The sequence below is a fragment of the Emydura macquarii genome, unplaced genomic scaffold, assembly GCF_026122565.2.
Source record: "Emydura macquarii macquarii isolate MOO-44397 ecotype Brisbane River unplaced genomic scaffold, CSIRO-AGI_Emac_v2 contig_3128, whole genome shotgun sequence".
In the NCBI taxonomy this organism is placed as follows: Eukaryota; Metazoa; Chordata; order Testudines; family Chelidae; genus Emydura; species Emydura macquarii.
The window spans coordinates 1,215,128-1,239,407 of NW_027133265.1; the positions used below are offsets into that span (position 1 = coordinate 1,215,128).

The 24,280-nt window shown below is 38.2% G+C and overlaps 1 protein-coding gene across 1 annotated transcript; it reads left to right on the forward strand.

Moving 5' to 3' along the window:
• Nucleotides 1–91: 91 nt before the first annotated feature.
• LRRC66 (leucine rich repeat containing 66) lies at nucleotides 92–13,076 on the forward strand. The gene is given in 6 exon segments (XM_067531196.1): nucleotides 92–401; nucleotides 404–472; nucleotides 475–576; nucleotides 5,963–6,132; nucleotides 7,705–7,937; nucleotides 9,580–13,076. Coding segments are annotated over 6 exon segments (3,549 nt in total). The 3' UTR covers nucleotides 12,245–13,076.
• Nucleotides 13,077–24,280: the final 11,204 nt, after the last annotated feature.

The following is a 24,280-nucleotide window of genomic DNA, read 5'->3' on the forward strand; positions in this document are numbered from 1 at the left end:
ATTTTTTCTTTACTTTAAAGAAACAATGCTTAAGATTTTTTATTTCTCTTTAGTCCGTAATTATAATTTTGCATATTTATTTCTAGATATTATGGCAAATCCTTATGTGAGTGTCATAGCTGTGGTCCTTTGCCTGAATTTTACTGGATTGTCAGAGACCAAATTGCAGCAGACTGGTGGTATCTATAACAATTCTGACTGCTGGTGGGATGGGAAGTTCTTGATGAATTGTTCTTTCACTGGAAGATCTACTATCCCCACAGACATGTCACAAACAGTAACAATAGTTGATTTAAGTTATAATAATATTACTACCTTATTGTGGTCAAACTGGAAAGATGAAAAATGGGATATCAAACACCTGAATCTTAGTAATAATCTTTTAATAGCTTTAGAAATTTTCCACTTTTGGAAACTCTAAATCTCAGTGGTAATACCATCCACTACGTCACACTGGATATATACGTAAACCAGTACACTGGACTGATAAACATAGAAAAGTTCATACTTATGATTTCCTTCCTTCATTAAAAGTCTTGTCCATTGAGAGAAATAATCTTAATGCAATTCCACGAGGTGAGTAGTAGTTAAGAGAATTGACTGCAAGTATATAATTTTGTAGATTGTTTTAATTAGCTGAATGTGTTATGTAAATCTGAATCTCATTTAGTTCTGTTTTACGTGTAGTGGACATGAAAGATCCACAAAGGATTCAGAACAAGATTTTTAGTCTTTTCTATGGCCCTTATCACTTTATTAGCTGGGGCCTTAAACATTAATGAATTTATCCTCAATAACCTCTGAGGTACAGAAGTATTATTGTCCCCCATTTTCTAGACAGAGAACTGAAGCGAGTTTTTGGGAAAGTTGGGAACAAAACACAGATTTTCTGAGTCTCAGTCCAGCACCTAATTCACATGAATATAGGTGGAGAAAAGTGAGGAACTTTATAATACATTACCTTAAGAAATGGAAAAAATTTTGCAGTAATTTCAAAGATTCACAAATTTAAAAACAGGCAAATTATGAGAATTTTTTTTCCAAAATAAATATTTTGCCAAACACTTAGCAGTATCTTAATGCAGTTCAATAAAAAGTTCAACCAAACTCGCAACTGGGGCGAGGAGGGGAAAGATTTAAGGCTCAGATACTTTCTGCAGTGTATTTATTCACCCAACACTGTTGAAGTATGCCAAACACCTTACAGAAACAAAACTATCCTAAAGAGCTCATGATTTAAATTTAAGACGAGCAAGTAACAGAAGAATATCTATATGTATTGTTATTCATGATGCTCCTGGTGTGTTGAAGGATAGGGAAAATTAGAGTGCTCTTTAGACCGACTTTTCTCATCATGCTATCAGATTCACAAACGTTAGTGTCTAAGGCTATGTCTACACCACTTTTGGCAGAGAATAGGGTAAAGGTAGCTACACACTGCAGAGAAAAGTGCACTGCGTCCATGCTGGGGCATGTAGCTACTCATGTCAGTGAAAGACTCTTTCATAGGCAAAGCAGCAGGGAAAGGCTTCAGGAGCTCCCCCCTGCCAAAGCCTTTCCCTGTTGCCAGAGCCTTTTCCCACCACTGAGTCCCTGCAGCAGAGAACAGCTCCTGCCATAAGGAACTGCTGAAGCCTTTCCCTGCTTCCTTCCCACTGCCAGTCTTTCCCGGGAAAGACTCCAGCAGCGAGGAGGCAGCAGGACATTACACTGCTAAAAATAGTGTAGACGGAGGCACGGGTTGGACAAATCAAGAGTCACGTCTGGTATGTACACAAGTACATACCAATACCCTTCAGGTGTGTCTTCACTGCCTAAGCCATACCTCACAATGTACACTACTAGTCATATTCGTGCAAGGGGAGGAGCCTACCCAAGTACATATACAGCTGCTGAAAGAAGAATGCAGTTTAGACACACCCTAAACATATGATCTGCAGAGACAAGGAAATTTAGGTGCAAAGTTTCTGTACAGCAGGCTGAACAATCCTAAAGTCATACAATTCCTTCAGCACATGAAAAAGCACCTTCTCAGCAGCAAGTGTATTAATTTTTACCCCACTCTTCCGCCCTTTTATCTCCAAATAATTCCAGAGCACATAGTTAAAATGTTTTGCACTGTTATCTTGTTGGACCAATCAGGCTTTTCTGTGAAGGGTTTAGCCACAGCTTGTATTAGAACATTACTGATTGTTTTACTAGCTAAATATAATCACATGCTTGATAAGATGTCATAAATGGGAGAGAGTAATCCACCTTTCCCTCTCATAGAGGAACATTGGTGTGGTTTGTAATCAGATGAAAATATTGGAATGCAGTACCAAAACTATCAACACAGAATACGATATAGAATCTATACAAATTAGATAATGCTGGATTCTTAGTGTATGGTAAATGCAAATGCCAGGCAGGGAAACTTTGGCATGATTTACATGAATATAATGTAGTTTTGCACTTATGGGATATTTGTAACAAATATTGAAATTAGTGATACATACATAAGGACAAGATTGTGCAATTTATTAGGGGTTGGAAGTTAAATCTAGATAATTGTTGACTAAATTATACCCTTAGATACATGCATGCAGCTACACTTGACCTCACTAGAAGTTATGCATGCAAATTCAAGAGTAAAATTTGGGCATGTGATTTGTACATTACTGATGGTAAAGCTCCAAAGTTGGTCATATGGGTTAACCAAAACATGTGGGTACAATATGCAACTTGTTCCTATTCTATTATCTGAAAATCCTGTTCGAAGCATAAATTATTCCAACTCTTTGCTAACCTCCTTTCATATGTAATCAATAGCAAGAAGGCTATAGTTTTACATTTCTGATATGCTACTAGACCTGTCCTACTACAAAATTTAGTTCTCATCGTTAGTTTATGGACAAATGGAGGGTGATTATCTCTTTTCTGCAACTTTTTCAACAAGTAACTCACACTTTATCAGTAGCTCCTCTCCCCTTCCATAACACTCCAGTCCCAACAAAGACCGCAGCAGTGGGTAGCTGCTACACACTTACTTGAGGAGCACAATGGTGCTACAATCTACCTGAATAGAAAAATTAACATTATTACACTCCCTGGAATAATGTTGTTGTCTGGTGGTTTGTCAGACATGACTCGTGATTTAAAGGGGAATTGTGCCTGTGTCCTTCAAATAAGCATGTAGAAGTTACAAGTCCCTCCACAGGAATAAATGTATAAATATGAATGTGCATGGCTTGTAAACTCTGGGAGCAGTGATTGTCTTCATTGTGTGAGCGCAAAATGCATGCACAATGGGGCCTCTAGATGCTACTGCAATACAAACAATTAAATAATAAATATGCAGTAACAATGTTACACTAAAGTTTGATATTTAAGACATCAAGAAGAAATAATTATTTGCCTGTAACTATCATTCTCCAAAAATACCTAACCGCAGCAGATCAGTACATTGGCCAAATAGCAGAGACTGGAGAGTGAACACCCATAGCTCAAGCTGTGAGCTAGTAGCTTCAGCAGGGGACACTGGATGCTGTCATCCATTCCTTTCAAGCTAAAAGGCGGATACAAACTAAAAATCTTTGTTTAAAAAAGATGCAACAAAAAGTGCCCATGGAACCCTCTGTTTGAAGGAGAGGTAGGTGGATGATCAAGAGATAGGATAGGAGAGATGTGGTTATCAGTGACCCAATTACAGGCATTGTTTCTCCAAAAATAAATACTTTAAGAGCCTGACTAGGCTGGAGACTGAACTGCTCCAGGCTCTTTCCGTAAATATAAACATCCAAACAATGACAATATCGGAACATTCAAAATATCACTAGAAGTAGAAGGGGGTACAAAGTAAATACACCATAAACAGAAACAACTTTTTCTTTTTAAAAAAGACAAGCATTAAAATTTGATTTTTAATTATAGAGAAGACCAAGGAACTTCTCAATAAACATAGAAAGCAAAATAAAGGCATCCTAAAAATAAAATAAAATTGGAGAATCGGGGAAGTAGGTATCACTCACCTCAAATAGTTTTTGTAGTAGGAGATGCTAAACATCAATTCTTGTTAGAGGTCTAGTCTACAGTAGAAAAGTTTTGCCAAAAGTTTAGAAGCAGCTTATATTGGTAAAGAAGTGCACATATCAGCATATTTGGCACATATCAGCATATTTGGCCATTTCTATTGAGGCGCACACACACCCATATCTGGAGGGGACAAATGACACATCCAGCTTCTTTCTGGTTGAGTTTTGACCAATTTTCTCCAACAAGGTGCTAGAAGTAGTAGCATAGCTTCAGGGTCAGATTTTCAATAGTGTTGAGTGTTGGCCTAACTGTGCTCCCATTGAAGTCAATGGTAACATTTCCATTAACTTTAATGGGAGCAGAGTTAGGCCAACACTAAGCACTGTTGAAAATCCCATTTCAGGCCACTGTCTGTAAGTCAGACTCATGTCCCTCCTGGCTAGTGGACATGAGCAAGGAGATGTAGTGTCTGCTGCTAGAGACATCATTAATGCTTCCCTTAAGGAGAGCAGAATGCCAGCTTCACTAAAAAGCTATTAGGCCCCAGTTCAGGAAAACATCCCACTATCTCTTGGTCAAGAAAACATCTAATCTATTGCCCTGACTCTAACCCGCCCTGTAGGAATATTAGTGAAAGTGAGGCAGCATTTCTGGAAGCCTTGCATTTCTGACGTGAGTACAGGAAGGATACTTTGTAGGTTTCTCTGTTTGAAGATCTCCTCTTATCAAAAGTACAAGGGTTCAAATGTTCATGTTAATTATTACAAATAAGACAGAGCCTTTGATACCAATGACAAGAATGGTTGACTTTAATGCAGGAACGGACGAGTCAACACCTGGGTGGGAATGATACTACTTTTCACAATGGTCCCAGCTGGTGGGATTGGGCAACTGTTCATCCAGCCCAGTGTTTTCTCATGTAAGGGATCCAATGAGGTGGCTGAGCCCTAGGGTAAAATTTTCAAAAGTTACTTAGCATGGAGGAGATATTAGTCCTGGTGACTTTCAGTGAGATTTGGGGTCGATGTGCACGGCCGATGGAGGTATAATTTCCAGCTGAGGTAAGCATACTTATGCTAGCTCTGATGAAGCTACCACACTAAAAATAGAGTATAGCTGTCTCAAATACAATCCCATCTGAAACATCAGGTTCGTACTTTGGCCACTAGCTTGTCCTGCCCCTCACGCCATGGCTGCTTATGCTTCTAGTTTAGTATACTAGCTGGATCAGAGCTAGAGCAGGTACGTATATCCGAGCTGGAAACTACACCTCCATCTCTAATGTAGACTTTCCCTTACGCTTCTAAATGTTTAAGTCATTTTTGAGAATTTGAATTAGTTTTTTACCCCCGAGCTAGATCTCTTCTGTGACCCAAACTGGGAAGCACATTTTAACTTAGGCACCCCTTCGATGCCACTTAGTGCTTATGTTCTGCAATCAGAGATACTCATATAATCTATTCACACTCAAACAAATTTAAGACTGATATCACAATTTTTTTTTTTTTTTTTTTTTTGGAGCCCAGGTGGTCCACAACTAGTTGTTTTACTATGTTAATTAAAAATTATAAATTGCATGGAGCTACAGAGGGCAGCAGATAGGAAATATATATGTTTTTGACAGCACTGAGAAATTTTATGCTATAACCGACTCACAAATTGAAAAGAAAATTTCAGATGATATTGATTTGCCAAAAGATTAAAATGATGGTATTGATACTCTGTACCCTTTTAAAAATAAGACAATAATGCTGACTAGAATATGAATGATAAACCAAAGACTATAGTGACCATTTGTAATATGTAGTAGTAAGTAAAACAAACTTTGTTGTCAAGACAACAGAAAACCATTTTTACCAGAGGAAACTGATAGAACATTGAGACAGCACTTTGGGCTTTACATTTAAGGTAGGCAAGTGTGTTAGATTTAACATTTTTGTATTTTCAGGACTAGGGAAACTGCAATCATTACAAAGTCTGCATCTGTCATCTAATGAGATATCACAGATTGATCAGAATGATTTTCAAAACTGTTCTCAGCTAAAGAACATCTACTTACAGATCAACAAGATAACTAAAATTCATCCCGATGCCTTCAAGAATCTCAAAAGCTTGCAGGTTGTAAATATGGCATTATAATTTTACAAATGATAGTGGTGTATATTAATACTTGTTAAGGGCATTAAGCATCATAACTCTTTAGCATTAAGATATTAATCCACAACCCCATCAGTATACAATTGTAAAAATTATTCTAAAGAAAATGAGGTCTATCTGAGAAAATCCTCAAACACAGTCTTGTGACAACAGCTTTAAACCACAGCTAGCTGGGGAAAGTTGTAAAATATACACATTTTTCTTGTAAACCTTCATAAGTGTTTTAATTTTTAAGGGCAAACCTTTCATCTTCTCTTCTGGGCTAACTCCACTCTATATATTTCCTAAACCTTATTAGGATATGTGCATACACACCAATTTCAAAGTGAAAGAATATTAATAATTGTGTAATTTAAATGAGTGTGTGTGTTACACAGCTCCTTTTAAATTAAGTGGAAAACAAGTACCAGAACAGAGCCCTTTATGGGATCGCTTACTATCTGAACCAAATTTAACAGGCGGCAAAGTGCTTTCGGGCACTTGATGCACAGCAGGGGGCATAGCAGAACATCTCCCAATCCAGGTTCCCTGCTACATGGATCCCTCACAGGGCAATGCTTATGCTTCATGAACCATGGTAAAGGCCTCTAGCCACACTCACAAACTGGTGCAGATTAAAAGCACGAGCAATGTACATGGGCCTGCTGTTGACCAGAATATAGATGTATATTAACACTGCTTTTACATCATATGTACACATGCACGCATCTTAGTGGCCAAGCCATGTAGTTCCAGAATTAAGACCACAGTTCAGTGCATAAATCTCAGGACTTTTTTTCCTATCAATGTCTGCTTCATGAACAGATAAAGAGATTTAAAAATCCAAGATTATTTAATTTGGAAAGAAGATGAGCAGAAAGAGATATGATAGAAATATATAAAATAATCAGGTGGGAATGCTTATCTAGGTGTATTATTTATTTTTTCCCCTAACATACGAGCAAAGAGACATTATAAAATTAAGAACAGTACACTTAAAACAGGTATTATTTTTAATATAGTTACCCTTATAATTTTAATCCTAGCTACTGAAGACTCATTCTTCAGAGCATAAACTGTTCATCAGTTGAGTCAGGAAGATATTTGAAAATATTGCAGAATTATCTTCCTTTGAAGCATCTGATATTAACACCACTGAAAGAAACAGGACTCCTCCTTGCCAAAGGAAGAGTACAATTCTACAGTTTGGTAGAAACTTCATGGATAGAACCTCACAAAGCTTCCAGGCCCTATGGAGGAGTAGTCACATTGAGGATGAAGGCGTTCTAAAGATATTATCATAATCTTTTGTGAGGAATAACCTTTATTCTTAGTTTGATGTTGGAATCTTCTTTGACTCATTTAATAAACAAAGATGTAATAGTTACATCTGGAACATTTGGAAGCTATTTTTCCTGGTTCCTTAAAAATGCTTAGCACATAAAAACTGGTTTATTAAAATAAATGTTATTGCTAAATATACAAAAAAGTTTGACACCATTCTCTCTATACAGCTCTTTATAAATTAATTTTTAGTAACTTACTTTCAAATAGGTTGTGAACCTCAGCAACAATGCTGTGACAACCCTTCTACCAGTGATATTCATTGACTTGAACATACTTCAATTTGAAGTGGATTTATCAAATAATCCCTGGATATGCAACTGCAGGCTAATTGCTTTCAAACATTTCAGTAGTTTTCTTTCTGAATCTTTGAGGAAAAAATGGAATATCTTATGCAATAAACCAGTCAGCAACTCAGGACAACTTCTGCTGTCTCTCAAAAGGTTTAATTTAAACTGTGCAATGGCTATAGACAACATTTAAGAAAATTGCTTTCCCAATAGGAGAAACAGCTGTGCTAGATTGTGGCTTGGATAAAATATGGGGCATGTGTAACAATTATATAATCATCCACCATTTTAAGTTCCTGTAAAATACATATACGATGATAATCTATCTTGATTCACAATAAAGGAAACAATGCCAATTCCTCAGATAAAATCTTCATGAAGAATAGTTATACAATAAATATATTTAAGATACATTAAAACATTAGAATGTTGTGATTAAAAAAGTTTTTTGGATTTGAATAGTTATTTTAAAATGTTGATGGCCTACTCCATATTCTGATCCAACAAATTTATGGTGCAGAATCAGTCATACCAGGAAGTTAAGAACAGGTGATCTAATTTAAATCAGTACATATTTTGGAGGATGGTGAAGGCAGAGTAAATTTTACCATCCTTACTGGAGTGATGACTATGGGACAGTGTTTCTGGACTGTTTGTAGAGAAATTAAAGGTAACTTGTTCTCACTGGGTAAAGTAAAACAGACCTATATAAAGACCATCTAAACCATGTGTGAAGGGGAGAGGGTTGTTTTTATTTATTTTATGTGTGTGGCTATCCAAGCTCTAACACATAATAATTCACTTTGAAAACAAATTCTTCTTGAGTCTTGACCCATTATCAACACTAACCCCTCTCAATGTTAACAGTGCCCACAAGGGCTAAGACTTTTTTCACTTAGCTCTCTCTCTAAGATAGGTCCAATAAATAAACAAGTTTTGCATGATCCTGTAGGTTCAGCAAAGATAGGCTCTGACAGATGAATGGGAAAGTAAATTGAAGGCTTTTGGACCCTCCATTTGAAATGCTTTGTCCCCAAATGGATGGATGGATGGATAGGAACTGGCAGGTATGCCAGCCAATATCTATTTCCATGGTTGGACACAAAGAGAAAGGCCATTTCTATGATGTGCAGGACCCAAACCATAAAGGGTTTATTGATCAAAATCAATACATTCATTTGCACCCAAAGATGAACTGGAAGCCCACACAGATGCAGATACGTAAATAGGTTCCCAGAAAGAGACGCCAGTAATTAACAAGCCGCCACATCTGCACCAGTTAAAGCTTTAAGTGGTTGTCACAAAGATTCAGCTACAGATATGTATCTATAACATGGTTCAATGGTAAAGGATTTCCAGTATGAACCAAAAGCATATTCATTTATCTCTAGTAATTTCCCTCTATTTTTATAGTATACACAGGATGGAAGTTTGAGAGACTATGGTCCAAATTGGAAATGTGGATGAGAAGGTATGGTAATTTAACAGCAAGGTGGCAAGGTATTAGGGGACTTTTGGGGAATAAGTAGAAGCTGGGCTTTATTTAATATTTAAGAATGAATGACGTGAAATTGTTAAAGATAGATCAGACATAGTGTCCATATAGAAATGGCTGCCACACAGAAGACTACTTAGCCCTATGCAACAACCATTTTACATTTTTTAAGATGTGCTTCATTATCTTTTTTTCATTTCAGGGAATGAAGAAATATATTGGTGGACACCCAGTGGCAGAATTTCCAAGGATAACTGGCTTCCTCATATTAGACAGGATGAAATGAAAAACTTAATAATAATACAATGTTGGGAAACCTGCAGAAGGGCTATATGCATGTATTTGTAAAAGAATGAAGATGAAATATCTCATCTATGACATGTATGTGAAGCAAAAATATTCATCATTCTTGGTTAGAAATGCCAGAGACATCAATGCTGTTATTAGAGAAGGAAGAACAGAAGGAGATTTCACCTTGGCAATCTGTCTCTCAGTGCTCATTACATTTATTTGTGCTTTTTGTCTTGGTGCTTTCACTAGACCTTACATTGGCAGCATCTGGAGACAAATATGCAGAAACAGAAGCTCAGCTTCAGAAAATACATTTTCTAATCAAGGATTTTCATCTGAAACACTGACAAGAGATAACACTGCCAACATGCAAACAAGTGTACGGCAAAATTTGTCTTTTTGTAGTGGAAACTCTTCAAGAAACGTAGGCTCTTACTTTGTGGAAGCTTCTAGCGTGCATAAAGTTGCCCTTCATAACAGAGTACTTGAACCAACTACAGAAGAAGCAAACCGAGGTCAAAGCAGCAACTATATCAAAGTACAGAAAGAAAAGGTGTCTCAGAATAGCCAAGCAACTAATTCTGTTGGTGAAGCAGATATAGGCATTGATGATAAAGAAAATTTTTCTGCAATGTCAGATCACCAGTACAGCAATAAAGCCTTTCAAAGAGAATTAACGAACAATGACATTTCATCATGTGATGATTCAAATGTTGCCGGTAGATTTAACATGGATTCTTACTCACTCCACATTGAATCTTCAGATTTAGATTCACCATTTGCAAGAGAAACTAACTTTCCATTTTCTGAAGCACAAATACAAACAAATGCACACAGTTCTGAATACAATGATGCAAACAGATCTAATCTGTTGCAGTCTGAAATTGCAGCATCTCCGCAGAAGATGAGACAAATGACTTCCCACACTCAGCCACTGATTATTCAGCAATTTATGCTCAGAAGGAATAACTGTGATAAAGAGGTTGATGGAAATGACAACATGAATATGCTCAATAACAGTGAGAATTTTATTTTACCTCCTAATTATGAAAGTGGTATAAATATTGAAAATTCAAACACCTACCAAACACAGAAAAATTCTCCTGCTAATATTCAAGAATATGACTGTAAAGAAGAAAATACTAGAAATAAAGACAATCCAGTGGACATGTTTAGTGACAGCAGTTCTACAGAGGAAGGGTCTGCCTTCACACTGAGTGATTCTAGTTCTTTAACAGAAGATGAACTGGAACAATCTAATGCTGGTGATGATCATCTGACCAACCTGTCTGTAGCAGAGCAGGTGATTAGCTTAAACAGTGGCACTGGCAAGTTCACCACATTGCTGCAGAATCCTAACATTACTACTAGATTTCAAGATATTATGGAAAAACATGAAAATAAGAATGAAACATATTCTGAAACAGCTATTGTTTCTGGATCAGGTCCTGGCATGTCTGAAACCTATTCATCTGTTCTTCATATAGATTCATCTCATATTGATGTAGATGACACATCTCATATTGATAAGTTTGATGATCATGTAACCCTATCAGATTCAAACACAAATAATCCTCCATGTTACGAAGTTCCTGATATGAATGACTATGTTACCAGTCCAAATTCACCAGCACAAAATATACTTTCTAATTCTGAATGTGAACAAAACATAAGTTTTAATTATGTAACATTACCACCATTAAAGTATTCTCCCAAGTCTATGCCAGATACAGAGAACATTATTTCTAAAGACACTTGTTTGCAGCTTTGTGAATTTTCTACTCTAACTCAGCATTTTGACAGATCCACTCCCACTGATCAAAAAGAAAATGTTACTGAGATCAATACAGAAGAAAATCATATAGCTCACAGTACTTCCCAGAGGAGTTATGGGGAAGATGGCATTACATTAAATATAGCAAATATTAACACTCCTCATGTGAACAATAATTTTATATTCACTTCTATTGATTTTGCTAATAAAGCATCACTACTGCATTCCAACATAGCCACTGATGAGCCATCTCTTCAATCTCATTCTGAGAACACTGATGAAAAATCTGTTGTAAACATTACTGAGAGACAGGGCTCAACAGTGCAACAGCAACAGCATATGAACATGTCTGGGACTTGTGCACAAAGAATGCAAAAGGGTTTTAATGAAAAGGAATGTGATGAACACACAGAACAAGAAGTTTTGTCTGGAATAGATAAAAGCAATTCTAGCTTGTGTACAATGGAACTGCAGTTTCACAATATTATGACAAATTCAAGCCCTGTTACCTCTTCTGAGACAATGCAATCAGTTTTCAATGGAGAAAAATACTTACAAGTTGATCATCAGAATGAAGAGAATGTATGTTTCTCATCACAACCCCTGAGCTTCTTTAATGAAAATGTGCAACATAGTTTATGCAAGGAGTCACAAAATGCTCAAGGAAATACAATCGCCAACAGAACCAATGAGACTGAGAATGAAACTTCTTTGGCAGAATTAGAAAACAGTTCTAGAACAGTTGCAATCCTCCAAAATTCAAGTGAAACACCTGATCAAAAAAATGAAGTCATAAGAGGGCAGCTTTTAGCAGAGGGCAGCTTTTTTGTTAAGAAGAAAAGAGCTTTTGATGGTTTTGCAAGTGTTCTACAAAGTAGGAAAACGGACTCCACTGAATAAGATGTAGGATGTTAAATGACTGTACTAAGGCTCCCTGCAACATTTATTAGGAGTACACAATCTTACATAGTACTTAAGTGAATGTCAAAATGTGCTTAGTTTAAGATGGAGTATGGTTCCTCAATTATATACTGATAAATATTGAATATTAAACTTAAAAAACCCCAAACACCCAACCAACATGCCCAGTTTTCTCAGTATAATTATCTGCCCTGAGTTATTTCAGAAATCCATGATGTAAAACTATTTTAAACTTGAAGAGGGATGACAGTAGTACAACCCTAAGAGTCCACTGTATTGTAACTCGTACCAGGCCTAACACACCCAATACCTGCAACACACAGTTGTCATAATATGCATCCAAAAGGTGTCATGTAAGGTATCATATGTAAACTGGTAAATTGGCCCCAAAAATCAATGTGTTACGTGCATGAGATTATATATAATGTGTACTGGAAGTATGTTCTTTAAAATCTGTTTGGAAGGTAATGCATGCATTCAGCCTGTCCTATCAAAGGAATATGGATTCCCCTGTCTGACCTGCTTGATTACAAGCAGAGGAAAATGAAAGAACATTTATGTATAAGGTAAACAAAGCAATCAAACTAACAAGCTGCAACTTAATAAGCACACCCAGAGACAGAGTTTGCACCCCTATGAAGTATTCCCGGCTCTTAAGGCAGAGACAATGGACTTTGGAGAGTATAAGAGGAGCAAAAAGACATGTTAATTATCCATCACTTAGGGGACATAGGTTACAGCACCCCTCTGCCTGTGAATGTGGGTCCCCTGGTCAGGAGGGCTAGAGATGCTGGTAGCTGGATGTAAGTGAGAAAGATGCTTAGGCAAAGATTATAATTTGCTAAAATTAAGTTTTAGACAATAGAGATTGAGTTTTGTTTTGTAACTATACCTGTCTCTTTTTCATTTGCTTAGTATCACTTAAATCTCTTCTTTAATAATAAACTTATTGTTTTATTACAAAGCCATCTCTGTGCTGTATATTGAAGTAAAGTGTTTCTTCAGCTAACCAAACAGGGTGGTGTGTATACTATCTCTTTGGAAGCAGCAAACTTCATTTTTGTAAGTGTCTACTGAGCGGGACTGTACACTACAGAAAGACATCTCAGGTGGAACTCAGGAAGTGAGGTTCACTGCTTGCTACCCGCAAAGGAAGGTTTAGACTGGCAGAGGCTCGAGGAGTTTGCTGGGGAAGCAGATAAACTAATGTGGCAGGGAGCTGGTGCACAGCCTAATCTCCAGCAAAACTGACTCTTACTGAAGCAGTGGGATAACACAGCTACTTACAGTTCTGTGGGTCGTGAACAGAGTGTCACACACAACCATACTTCATTTTTGATTTGCTAGTATTTGGCTAAAGTGTCCATTTGAGATTACAAATCTCCAAAGAGCCACATATTTTGGCAAAAATAGTGTGTTTGTAGAAAAATTCTTGTTCAAAACAAATAGAATAAGTCAGTTTTAGTAAGCAAAATGGTTTTAGTAGAATAATATACTCTAGCCTTCTAAAATACGTAAGCCTTGTAGTAGCTGTGACTATTCAATGAAGTTAAAAATTAGATTAATTTTCTCTCTGCTTCATTTTTAATAGGTCTATTTTCTTTTTAGTATTTATTATTTGTGCTTAGCTACTAAGGCACCTTAAAAGATATTTCCCACCTGGAAATGGTCTCCTTGTAAAATATCCTTTTATTCCCTTTTGCCTGACAAACGAACATTGTCAACTTTATTTTTTGTAAATGGTTTTTTAAGCATGTTGCTGATAAAGGACCACTTAAATAGCAATTATAGAATTTTAAAAACACTTTTAATATAGTATATATCTATATCAAAGCTGCAATCCCCAATATGTTCTGTGAATACCATTTTGGCACTCCAGCCTCTAACTTGAGCTGGAACATCCAAAAGGTGTCAGGAGAGATCACCTAGCAGATGGCTAACGTTAGAGAGCAATCAAGAGTCATCAGTGTGGATGGTCTTCCATTCAAATGGAAGCACCTTAGAACAATGAGTTGGCTGTAGTCCAGGGGAACCAGTTGTTCCAGTCTGGATTTCAGGTTGGCTGGAATTCAAGTAACAAATCACTTGATGAGGGACTTGAAGCCACTGAGGGAGAGGGGATCACTTAACAGAAGGGACTGGAACTGTATAAAAGGACAAGTTCTGCTCTGAGAAGGTTCTCTCTCACCAGCCATCAGCGAGACCTGAAACAGACGATAGGATTGACCAGGAGGCCAAGGATTCGCTAGATGGACACTGATTAAACCCAGGATATTAGAGAGAAGGTGGGTGCAGTAATATTTTTTATTCGACCAACTTCTGTTGGTCCAGTAAAAGATATTACCTCACCCATCTGTCTCTCAATCAGTTATACTTTATTTCATTCCTGTATTTATCTGGCTGGTTCTCTCAGGACATGACCATTACCATGATTTATTCCTTAGACAGGTTATGTAGCAGTTTCAGCCAAGGATTATTTGAACTTGGCTTTGGTAATTAAGATAGCCTCAAATGTGCACTCAGTGACCTCTACAATGCCTCTATGAACAATGATTCCACAGTCATTGACACAGATCCTCTTGCACCCCACATGGCCTTTGAGGAACAGAGTTTTTACTTTTTTGTACAGTATCCACCAATACATGGATTGTCTCAGGTATTTTGAGTTTCTCTGGTGTCTCTATTTTCACAGCATATGCTTGTGGCTCAGCTGGGAGTAATCACTCTTAGTTACTTCCACCTATTATTAGTTCTTAGAGGAACGTAGGGTGAGATCTAAGCTGGACCTTGTGCTTGTAGAAAACTATATGGTGGATCTGTAATCAACACATTTAGTTCTACTCTCCTGACAGAGGTGATAGACACAGAAAAGATCATATAATGCCAATAAATCAAAAAAAGGGTCCATTAAGTGCAGAAAACACCAAACTCAAGTCCCAGGAAAGTGTTGGTTCTCTGATCGGTGAAAATAACCAAGAATCTGGTCATGATAGACAGGGTGATTAAAACCAGTCTTGCCATCTTTTAAATGATGAAAAGCTGAAATGGCCACTAGATGCACTAACCGAGCTGAATACTAAACCTGACCTGTTAAGTGGCAAAAGATAGTCCAACATTGACTGAATGCTAGTCTGAGTTGAAGACACATTTTGGGAGGCCTCCCAGATGGAGAAACATTTCCACTTACTCAGGTAAGTTGCTCTGATGGAAGGTTTCCTACTATTAAGAAGAATATTCTGGACAGCTGCTGAGCAATGTGCTTCCTCCTCATTCAACCATTGATGAACCAGGCTGTGAAATGAAGCACTTCAGGATTCAGGTACAGTACTCATCCAGAGTGTGTCAAGAGGTCTTTGGTAACTGGCAACAATAAGGGCTCCTGAAAGGACAGATTGCAGAGGTCTAAAAATCATGTCTGTCTTGGTGAGGCTGGAGCAATAAGGATCATTCTGCAACACTCTTGCTTGAGTTTGATAATTACCCCAGGAATTGGGGCACTAGAGGGAATGCACAGACGTGGGCCCTGTCCTGTTTCCATGGGAAAGCATTTGATTTTGACCTATGGCTATGACATGCTCTGGACCAGAAATAGGGACATTTCCTGTTTTGCCAGGTCATAAATAGGTCCATGGACAGAAAACCTGCCATGCAAAACACCCAAGCCAAAACGTGTGTATTCTGAGATTATTTGTAGTCTAAACTGAAGGATCAACTCAGATGACCTGCTAAGCCATTTTGAACCCCTAGTAGATGGGATGCTTTTAGAGTGACCGAACTTTGAATACACCAGTTCTGTAACTTGACTGCCTTCTGGCAAAGGTTGCTGGACCTGGCACCACTTTTCTGTTCAAATAAAACATTCCTGTGGTGGTGTTGGTGAGAACCTAGACTGTCTTGCTTTTGATATGAGACAGGAACTGCCAGCAGGCATAAAATATCGCTCTCAACCCCAAAATGTTTATGTAGAGTATGGCCTCCTGGGTAGTCTACAACCCCTGCACCTGGAAGGTGCCCACATGCGTTGTCCATCCCATGGCCAAGGCACCTGTTATCGGAGTCACAGATGGGAGATGAGGCAAGAAAGGAAGTCCTCTGCACATACTGACTTGACTCATTCACCAGTCCAGAGATGACAGACAACATCGTGTCTGGAATATGAACCAGTTTGTCCAGGTGGTGAACCTGGAGATGACAGACCAAGTGCAGCCTTATCTGTAGTGCCTGGAAAGGCAGTCTGGCATGAGGACTGACCTAGACTCCTGAAGCAATTCTTTACAATAGGTCTGAGGATATCTTTTGAGTGACACACATAGGTCTTGCAGAGTCTGAAACCTGGAAAGAGGCAGAAATGCCCTGGCAGATGCTGAATCCAGTACCACCACAATGAATACAAGCCTTTGGATAGGTGATTAAATTGACTTCTGTTTAGTTGCAGGCCCAGTAAGTTGAAGAGACACAATGCTTGATGAACAGAGGCCTGAACCTGGTATCTGGAGCTGTCCCGAACCAGCCAGTCATTCAGGTAACAATATACACATACATCCCATTTCAGGAGGTAAGCTGTTATCACTACCATGAACTCGGTAAAAACCCTCAGGGCTGACAACAGGCCACATGTCAGTGCTGTGAATTAGTAGTGGTTATGACCTATTATGAATCTCATGAACTTCCTGTGGCCAGGGTGGATTCCAGGTGTCCTGTAAGTCGATGGAAATCACCTAATTTCCTGGATCTAGGGATCATTGGTAAATCCTAAGGATTCTCACCCTGAAGCAAAGACAATGGCTGTACTGATAGGCATAAAAACTCATTAGGTCTGGCATAAACCTTTAGCATAGTCTGTCCTGACATGGGCTGCTGACCTTGAGAGATCAGAGAAGCCTGATCTGTCACCACTGTAGAAATAACTGGTCTCAAAAGTCACTGAGAGGACACCAGAGTCAACAGCTCAAACTCGGGAGTGGCAAGCCAAAGTGCATGTTCTACTTTTGGTATCTGAAGGAACCTCTGTGTGAACAGTCTCGCATTCTAAGCTTTGAAAAGCCAAATGCAGACTTTTGCTTGTGCTTCTAAGGTTGGGACTCCAACTCCCTTGGAGTTGAAGAGGTCAGTCCCGGAAACGGGATCTTCTGTGACCTCCTTCAGCTGACATAGCTGGGGGAGAACTTAAGGAGTCTTGGAAAAGCCTCTCTTAGATGATTGAAGCTGGTCTATGGACAGCCTCCATGAGGATATATCAGAGATACTCCTCCCTCAGCTTCTTCATCCTACGCTTCAAGTCACAACAGAACACCTATCTTTAATATGGCCCTCACCCAAACACTTGAGTAGGAGGGGTGAGAGTCACTATGAAGTGTAGGCTTCCTGCAGCCTGCACAAGGTTTGATCTCTAGGGACTTTGGCTTAGGTTTCCCTGATAGTCAGCAGGCCCTCAACATAGGCTGGAAAGCCCCCCAAACTAGGACTAAATCAAAAGAAAAAACTTAAAATGATAAAAAACCTCAAAGAAAAGTCAGACAAACTTTTTCAGCACCAACCACCTTGAACACTAGTCTACTCTCACTGTCTACTTTCCTCTCTAGAATCACCTGAAATCTAATTTATTTTCCTTACCACTGAAATTGATTATACCAAGGACACCAGTGACCTCCCTCATAGTTAACCTGAAGGCTTCTCAAGTACTTTCAACTCTGCCACTTTTGGCAGCTGACCTCTCCATGCTTCTCTTTGGCTTCAATGGTGCTGTCCTCTCTTGGTTCTCTCTTATTTCTCTCCAGTCACTCCTTTAGTATTTCTAGTGACTCCTAACTCTCCCTTCCTCCACTGTTGAATCCCTCAGGATTCTGTCTTTGGTCTTTTTTTCCCTCCTTACCTTTTATCCAATTAATCTCATCCACTCCCAGAGCTTCAACCTTTATCTGTACGCTGATAATTCAAGTATACATTTCCTTCCTGGACCTCCACCACTCTATTCAGTCTCTCATTCAACATCTCATTGTTGACACTCCACCCCCAACTCAAGCTGAGTTTACCACAAACTGAAGTTTTCTGCCTGAATCTTTGTCTGTCACATAAAAATCCACTATCTTCCCGTCATCTTGTATATACTCCCCTCTTCCTCCCAACCAATCCAGGTAGTTGCCAAATTCTGGTGTCTTCTATATCTCTAAGAAGAGACTTTTCCTCTCCATCCCTACTACTAAAACCCTTTTTTAATGCACTGCATTCAATTATTGCAACAGCCTTATTTGCCTCTTCCCTTTCCTCATCAGTGCATTCCAAATGCTACAGCTAACATTTTCCTCCATCTGCTCATATTAACATGAGGCTCCCTTAGATTCCTTTGCTTTCCATATCAAGTTCAAGCTACTTCCCCGCTCCTTCAAGGTTCTGAACTTTGACCTTTCCTACAATTCTTACTCTTCCCCCATCATTTCATTTAGCCTAACCCTCTCATTTATTCCATCTATTTCCTTCCACTCATTTTCTTCCATACTACCCTTCTGTTCAGAAGTCTCCCTTTGATTGTGAACTGAACCTTTTCTTCTTCCCATCTTACATTAAATCTTCCAAATTAGAATCCTTCATGCCTGGCTTACACAGTAAGGCTTGGTCTACAGTTGAAAATTGTGCTGCTATAACTTCAGTTAGAGATGATTTAGAAGAAATTATACCAGTACAACCCCCTCCTAAAGTGGATGCAATTATATTGGTGTTAGGGCGCGCAAGATTATTGTAACTCGGGGTCAGCGTAGCATGGCAAGAGCTAGGCCCTAGACAATAGCAGCAGGCTTCTTAGCAAGAGCTAGACCTCTCAAGAACCAGACTTGTCTGGAAAGCCCCTAAGATAAGAGGAACTAGCCCCAGGTCTGGAAATACCCTTGAGATGAATACAGAAGTCAACTGACCTTAGAGTCCACAAGAAATTAGCCGCTTCAGCAATAAAATTAATGAGTTCAGCAATAAAAATGGTAGTTTTAGTAATAAACAACTAACGTCACCTTATTGCAAAAAGCCCCTAACTAACAACCAATAGATTAATGGAAAACAAGATTAAGGCCCAATCCCCAAGTGGATTGAGATATACGTCAGCTCTTGTCTGGCAGAACCTATTGCTGGGAGCAGGGAATAAGGGATATAAAGGGACCCCTGGACACCACCCTATTGAGACTCTCCGTGGATCCATTAAGGCGCTGTCGGATGCCTCGGATAGGTCAGTTCCTTGGTCGCTACTCGCTTCACAATGCGAACAATGGTCTCCTCGCCTTCGTATGGGTAAGCGCCCTCTTCCCTGCTTAGGATGCTTAAGGGGTCCTCCTGCTATGAGACATAACCCTGTGCCTTTGCGAGCAATTATTGTTATACAGCTAGGGCCTCATGCAATCTTGGTAGTAGGTACCATTTGTGCTTTCTTAATAGTGTGGTCTGCTGTACTCTGGCTCTCTAGCAAATACTATTATTCTTCCTCTTTCTCTCGATACTGCTAATAAGTGCTTAAGAGTTAATACTAGTATCATTTATGGGCCTGCAGGTGGTCATTGCGGTGGGTGTGCTTCTGGCAGGCCTACTCCTTGCTCTTGTGATTGCTAAATGTTGTTGTTGCTCAGATAAGAATAATAATTGTAATTGTGGGCACTTCCCTTCAGTCTAGAATGGAGTGTCCGATCTTTCTCATAGCAGGCTGTGTACTTTTTGGGGTCTTTGCTGCTTGGGTAATAGTGCTTTGGCTCTTATGTGATATTTGTGCAGATTTGTAATCATTTCTGCTTCAATGAGGAAGTTGATGTGTAATATTGCCTTAAGTTTTGCTTTAATAAAAACTGTGCTTGGATATTTGTCTGGTTGTTTTCTTCCGCCGCTGAGATCACTCACACGAACACTCCGCCCTAGCGGAATACAACTGGTATAGCTTATTCCCCTTCCTGAAATAGGCTACACGAATATAAGACATCTTTCTATCAGTATAACTGCATCCACAGTAAGGGAGCTGTACTGTTTTAACAATACTGGCATAATTAATGCTGTACAACATTTATGTTTAGACAAGCCGTAAGCCACTGTATACACTGTTGATACTGGATAAATAGATTATCCACAAAGAGGTTCCATAAAGAGCAGGCTGATCATGAAGACAGAAGTCTTATCCAAAGGGGGCTTGGAGATCTCACTTTGTTAGATGCACCAGCAGTTCTGTTTTAGACTTTTACTTCAGACTGATCTTATCTCAGAGAATCCTTGTCTGGCTGCATCATTAGAAAAGGATAAGAGGGCTGAAGGGACAAGGTGTTATTGCTCTCCCTGTGATGAAACTGCTCATGAACAGTGGTTTTGAGTTTGAGGGTAGGTTTGCTCCAGAATACAGACAGCCATCAGTACCACAAACCATAGGCTGGCCACATTCTGAACACTCACCTATTTGTCCTAGGTTTTTGATAACTGCCAGCTAGGTTTCCCTGATCATTTGATCTATGTACAAGGTCTCACCGATCAATCTTTTCAAAGTCATGGAGCTTGATGGGCAGTATAGTGTATCATTGTAGTTACTTATACATGGGAGGGTTTTTTTTGGCCTTAAATTAAGTTACATACAGTGTATTCAGATATTGTGAAGACAGTAACCACAGCATCATAGACTGGAAGGGACCTTGATATGTCATCTAGTCCAGTCACATGCATTGAGGCAGGACTAAGTATTATCTAGACCATCCCTGACAAGCGTTTGTCTATGTTTGTAACAAACGCTTGTAATAAATAATTGCCCCCGAGTCCAAATAGGCTCATGGGAAATAGCATGAAGATGAGTTGGTACAGAGGATCAAGATTCAAGTCATCGAGTAAATACAAGCAGCAGATTCTACATTCTTAAACTGTAGAAAACAAGCCCACCCTTGGTTATTAGTCCAAATATATCTGAGGCATCGCTTCTCTGGCACAAGTTTTATCACTTTTAAAATAAATTCGGTAAGTGGTGAGCCTTGGGAGCCATATCTTAAAAAGCTGCTAAAGATCCAGTCAAGGACGGACAGAGCTCTCAGAGCTGCTGCAGCCTTATTCATTATTTCCTTCTGCATTGTTTTAGGTCACTAAATCAAAAACAGATCTGCAACTGTGCCACAACAGAAAAGGCGGATTTAAAAAAAAAAAAGTGTCTTACTATACTGTAGGCTGCAGTTTTTTCCTCATAAAATAAACTGAATGGCTTACAACAAACAGATACTCTGTTTAAAAGTAGTTCCTTCCAAAGAAAGACAAATGTATGTACTTGACTTTTCACACAGCTTCTAAAATAAAGTATCACTCACATTTAACCTGACTTGAACATCCCCTTCTTCCCATGTTATCCTAAAATCATTCATGGACTTTTCCTGAATAATGTATGATTTAAGAGAAGACCAGTTTACAAAGATACTCACTGTGCAGTTCCTCTTGAATAGATGAGCTTGAAGAAATTGTCTCTTCATAAAAAATTCCTTTCACATTACACTAGCCCCTTAGATATCTTTTGAAGCATGCAGTATATTCTAGCAAACTCTTCTTTAATAGATTTGCCTTTATATTATCAACATTAAGAAGCATGAGATTGCATAAGTGCCCTTTAGCAAAATATATTGGGACTTGCAGCACAGAAATGTTCTGCACTGCTACTAAGCCTAAACACTGAAGCTTAACTCAATTTAATGAATCAGAAGAGAAAGAACTCTGAATTATATAGGCATAAATGCATCTTAAATCGGTGGTGTAATCAGAAATTAAACTCAGCTAAAATGAGTTAAAGTAACAGTTCTAGACCATCACCTTGTGTGGCAAGTTCAGATGAGTGAATATTTGAAGAGTGAGCCACAGAAAAATCTGAAGTCCATTTCTGAAACCAACACAAATACTGTTTATTTGTGGGATATCATTTTACATTAACTCCAGCAAAACCTAAAAACCAATCAGCTGAACTCAGGTAAGGTGGCATAACAGTACTTTAGTCAGGCTGTGAGTCACAGGACTTTAGCACACCTCAGATAATATGCAAATACCTAAGACATAAAAGCTTTCACAGCTTTGCTGTTCCTGTAACAGCAGTATCAGTAGAAACTATTTTGTGACAACACAAAATCAACCCACATTTTGGTCTCAATTACAGACAACCTACAGTTTTAGTTGGTGGATGGATTCTATATACTTCTACAACAATAGGAAAGGCTAAAGTATAAAGGCTTATAAGAGGTATTTTATAGCAGTTATAATTAAAATCAGGGGCACAAGCTAACCTTTAAAGCTGTCTGTATAAACTTCAAAAGTATTTAACAATTTGTTAGACTTGTGACCAAGGGCCAACAGAAATCTGGAAAAATCCTAGCAAAATTGAGGTATACTTCTATTCCTCCAAAAACAAGTCTGCAGAACATTAAGTCAGTAGCCCTATGCCAGGTCTTACTTAACTGATTGTGCTAGGTACATCTGTGATGAAATAATGAAACAATGAATTTGTGATATAACAGGAAAAAAGCCGAGAATTTAATTATTAAAGGGTTAAAGTACACTATCTGCATTCTTTCCAAATTTGCACTCTTGTTTAAAAAACATTGAAATAGGTTGTTTAGACTGGCAGCATCAGTTGTCAATCTCTTGAATAGAGTTGCTTAAAGAAAGAAAGAAAGAAAGGGGGAGGTTGATCTAACCGAGGCAATAAAGATAATACTTAGGATTAAATGGAGCAAGTTCCCATCTATTAGTATTAGATTGTTTTAGTCTATTTGCAGTAGAAGGAATCAGACATGTAAATTTGATATTGTTACATTTTCCTGTAATCACTGTAGTATCTGGATGATAATTTCCTCACTAACCAATTCCTTGCCTCATTTTTCTTAAATACCAAACTTAACACGTAAATCATTAAAACCTCAACAACACAATTATTTTACATTAGAAAAACATGCACAGAACTTGCAACATCTTGCCAGAATGACCTGTGTCTTAGATTTAGTTTCTAAGCCAACAAGTTGGCAAATTTTGTGCATCTTCTCTAGCAAAACAAAGAATAAGCTGAAGTGCCAGTCATTTCATTACATATAAAAAAATTGTACAGAACAAAAAGCAAAGGGAAGTTTAGGGAGTTCCCATTGTTAAAAAAAAGGTAGTGTATTTGAGATTTATCACTGAAAGCCATGAAGAACAAATCCTCTGTTTATTCACCGACCAAATACAGCTCAAGCAGCAGGAGTGCAAGTTTCCATACATTAACTAGTCAACATGGACAGGTAAATCAATTCAATCTTGGATCCATTCTTTTTTTGGCCTTTACACTATAAATGTCAATAAAGGTGAAAATTATCTGCAGCTATGTTAGTGGTTTGATTTAAGAGGACACCTGTTAGAAACTCACCCGAGACTCATATAGGCAACTGGAAGCAGATGAAAAAGTATGTATTTTCAGTCACCATTAATCTGTTTCATGTTCAAACCAGTTCCTTGGACCCTGCCTCCCAATGAACTGCGTGTAAAGCAAATGAGAGCAGTATATCAATTTACACAGCACAAGTAACCTTAAAAGGTGTGTGTGTGGGAGGGGGGGTGTTAATTAAATTTTAGATTCCATTAAACATAGTAAAATCTACAAAAAATATATAGGTGATCTGAACAGATTTCTGTTGACCCTGATTATGACAGTTTTAGTTATAATAATGATTACAAGTTTCTTTGGCTTCTGCCTCCATTATTGGAAGCCAGATTATTCATGATTTATAAAACTCGTAATGCAAAAAAATCTCATATTTTAACTGTGTCACTCTAAGCTAAAAACTTGTCTGGAATTGTAATTAGCCTAACATTTAAGAACACACAAGTATTTCACCTAATTTTTCAGCAACCAATATTTAGCCTAATTTTACAAGCTATATTGCTTCCAAGTTTATTTTTTAAAAGAACTAAACCAGTAGCTCCACAGATATTTTCCCTATGGCTATACTCACTGTAATATATACATTTTCATCAGAAGTCTTATTAAAACATGTGTTTTAACAAGAG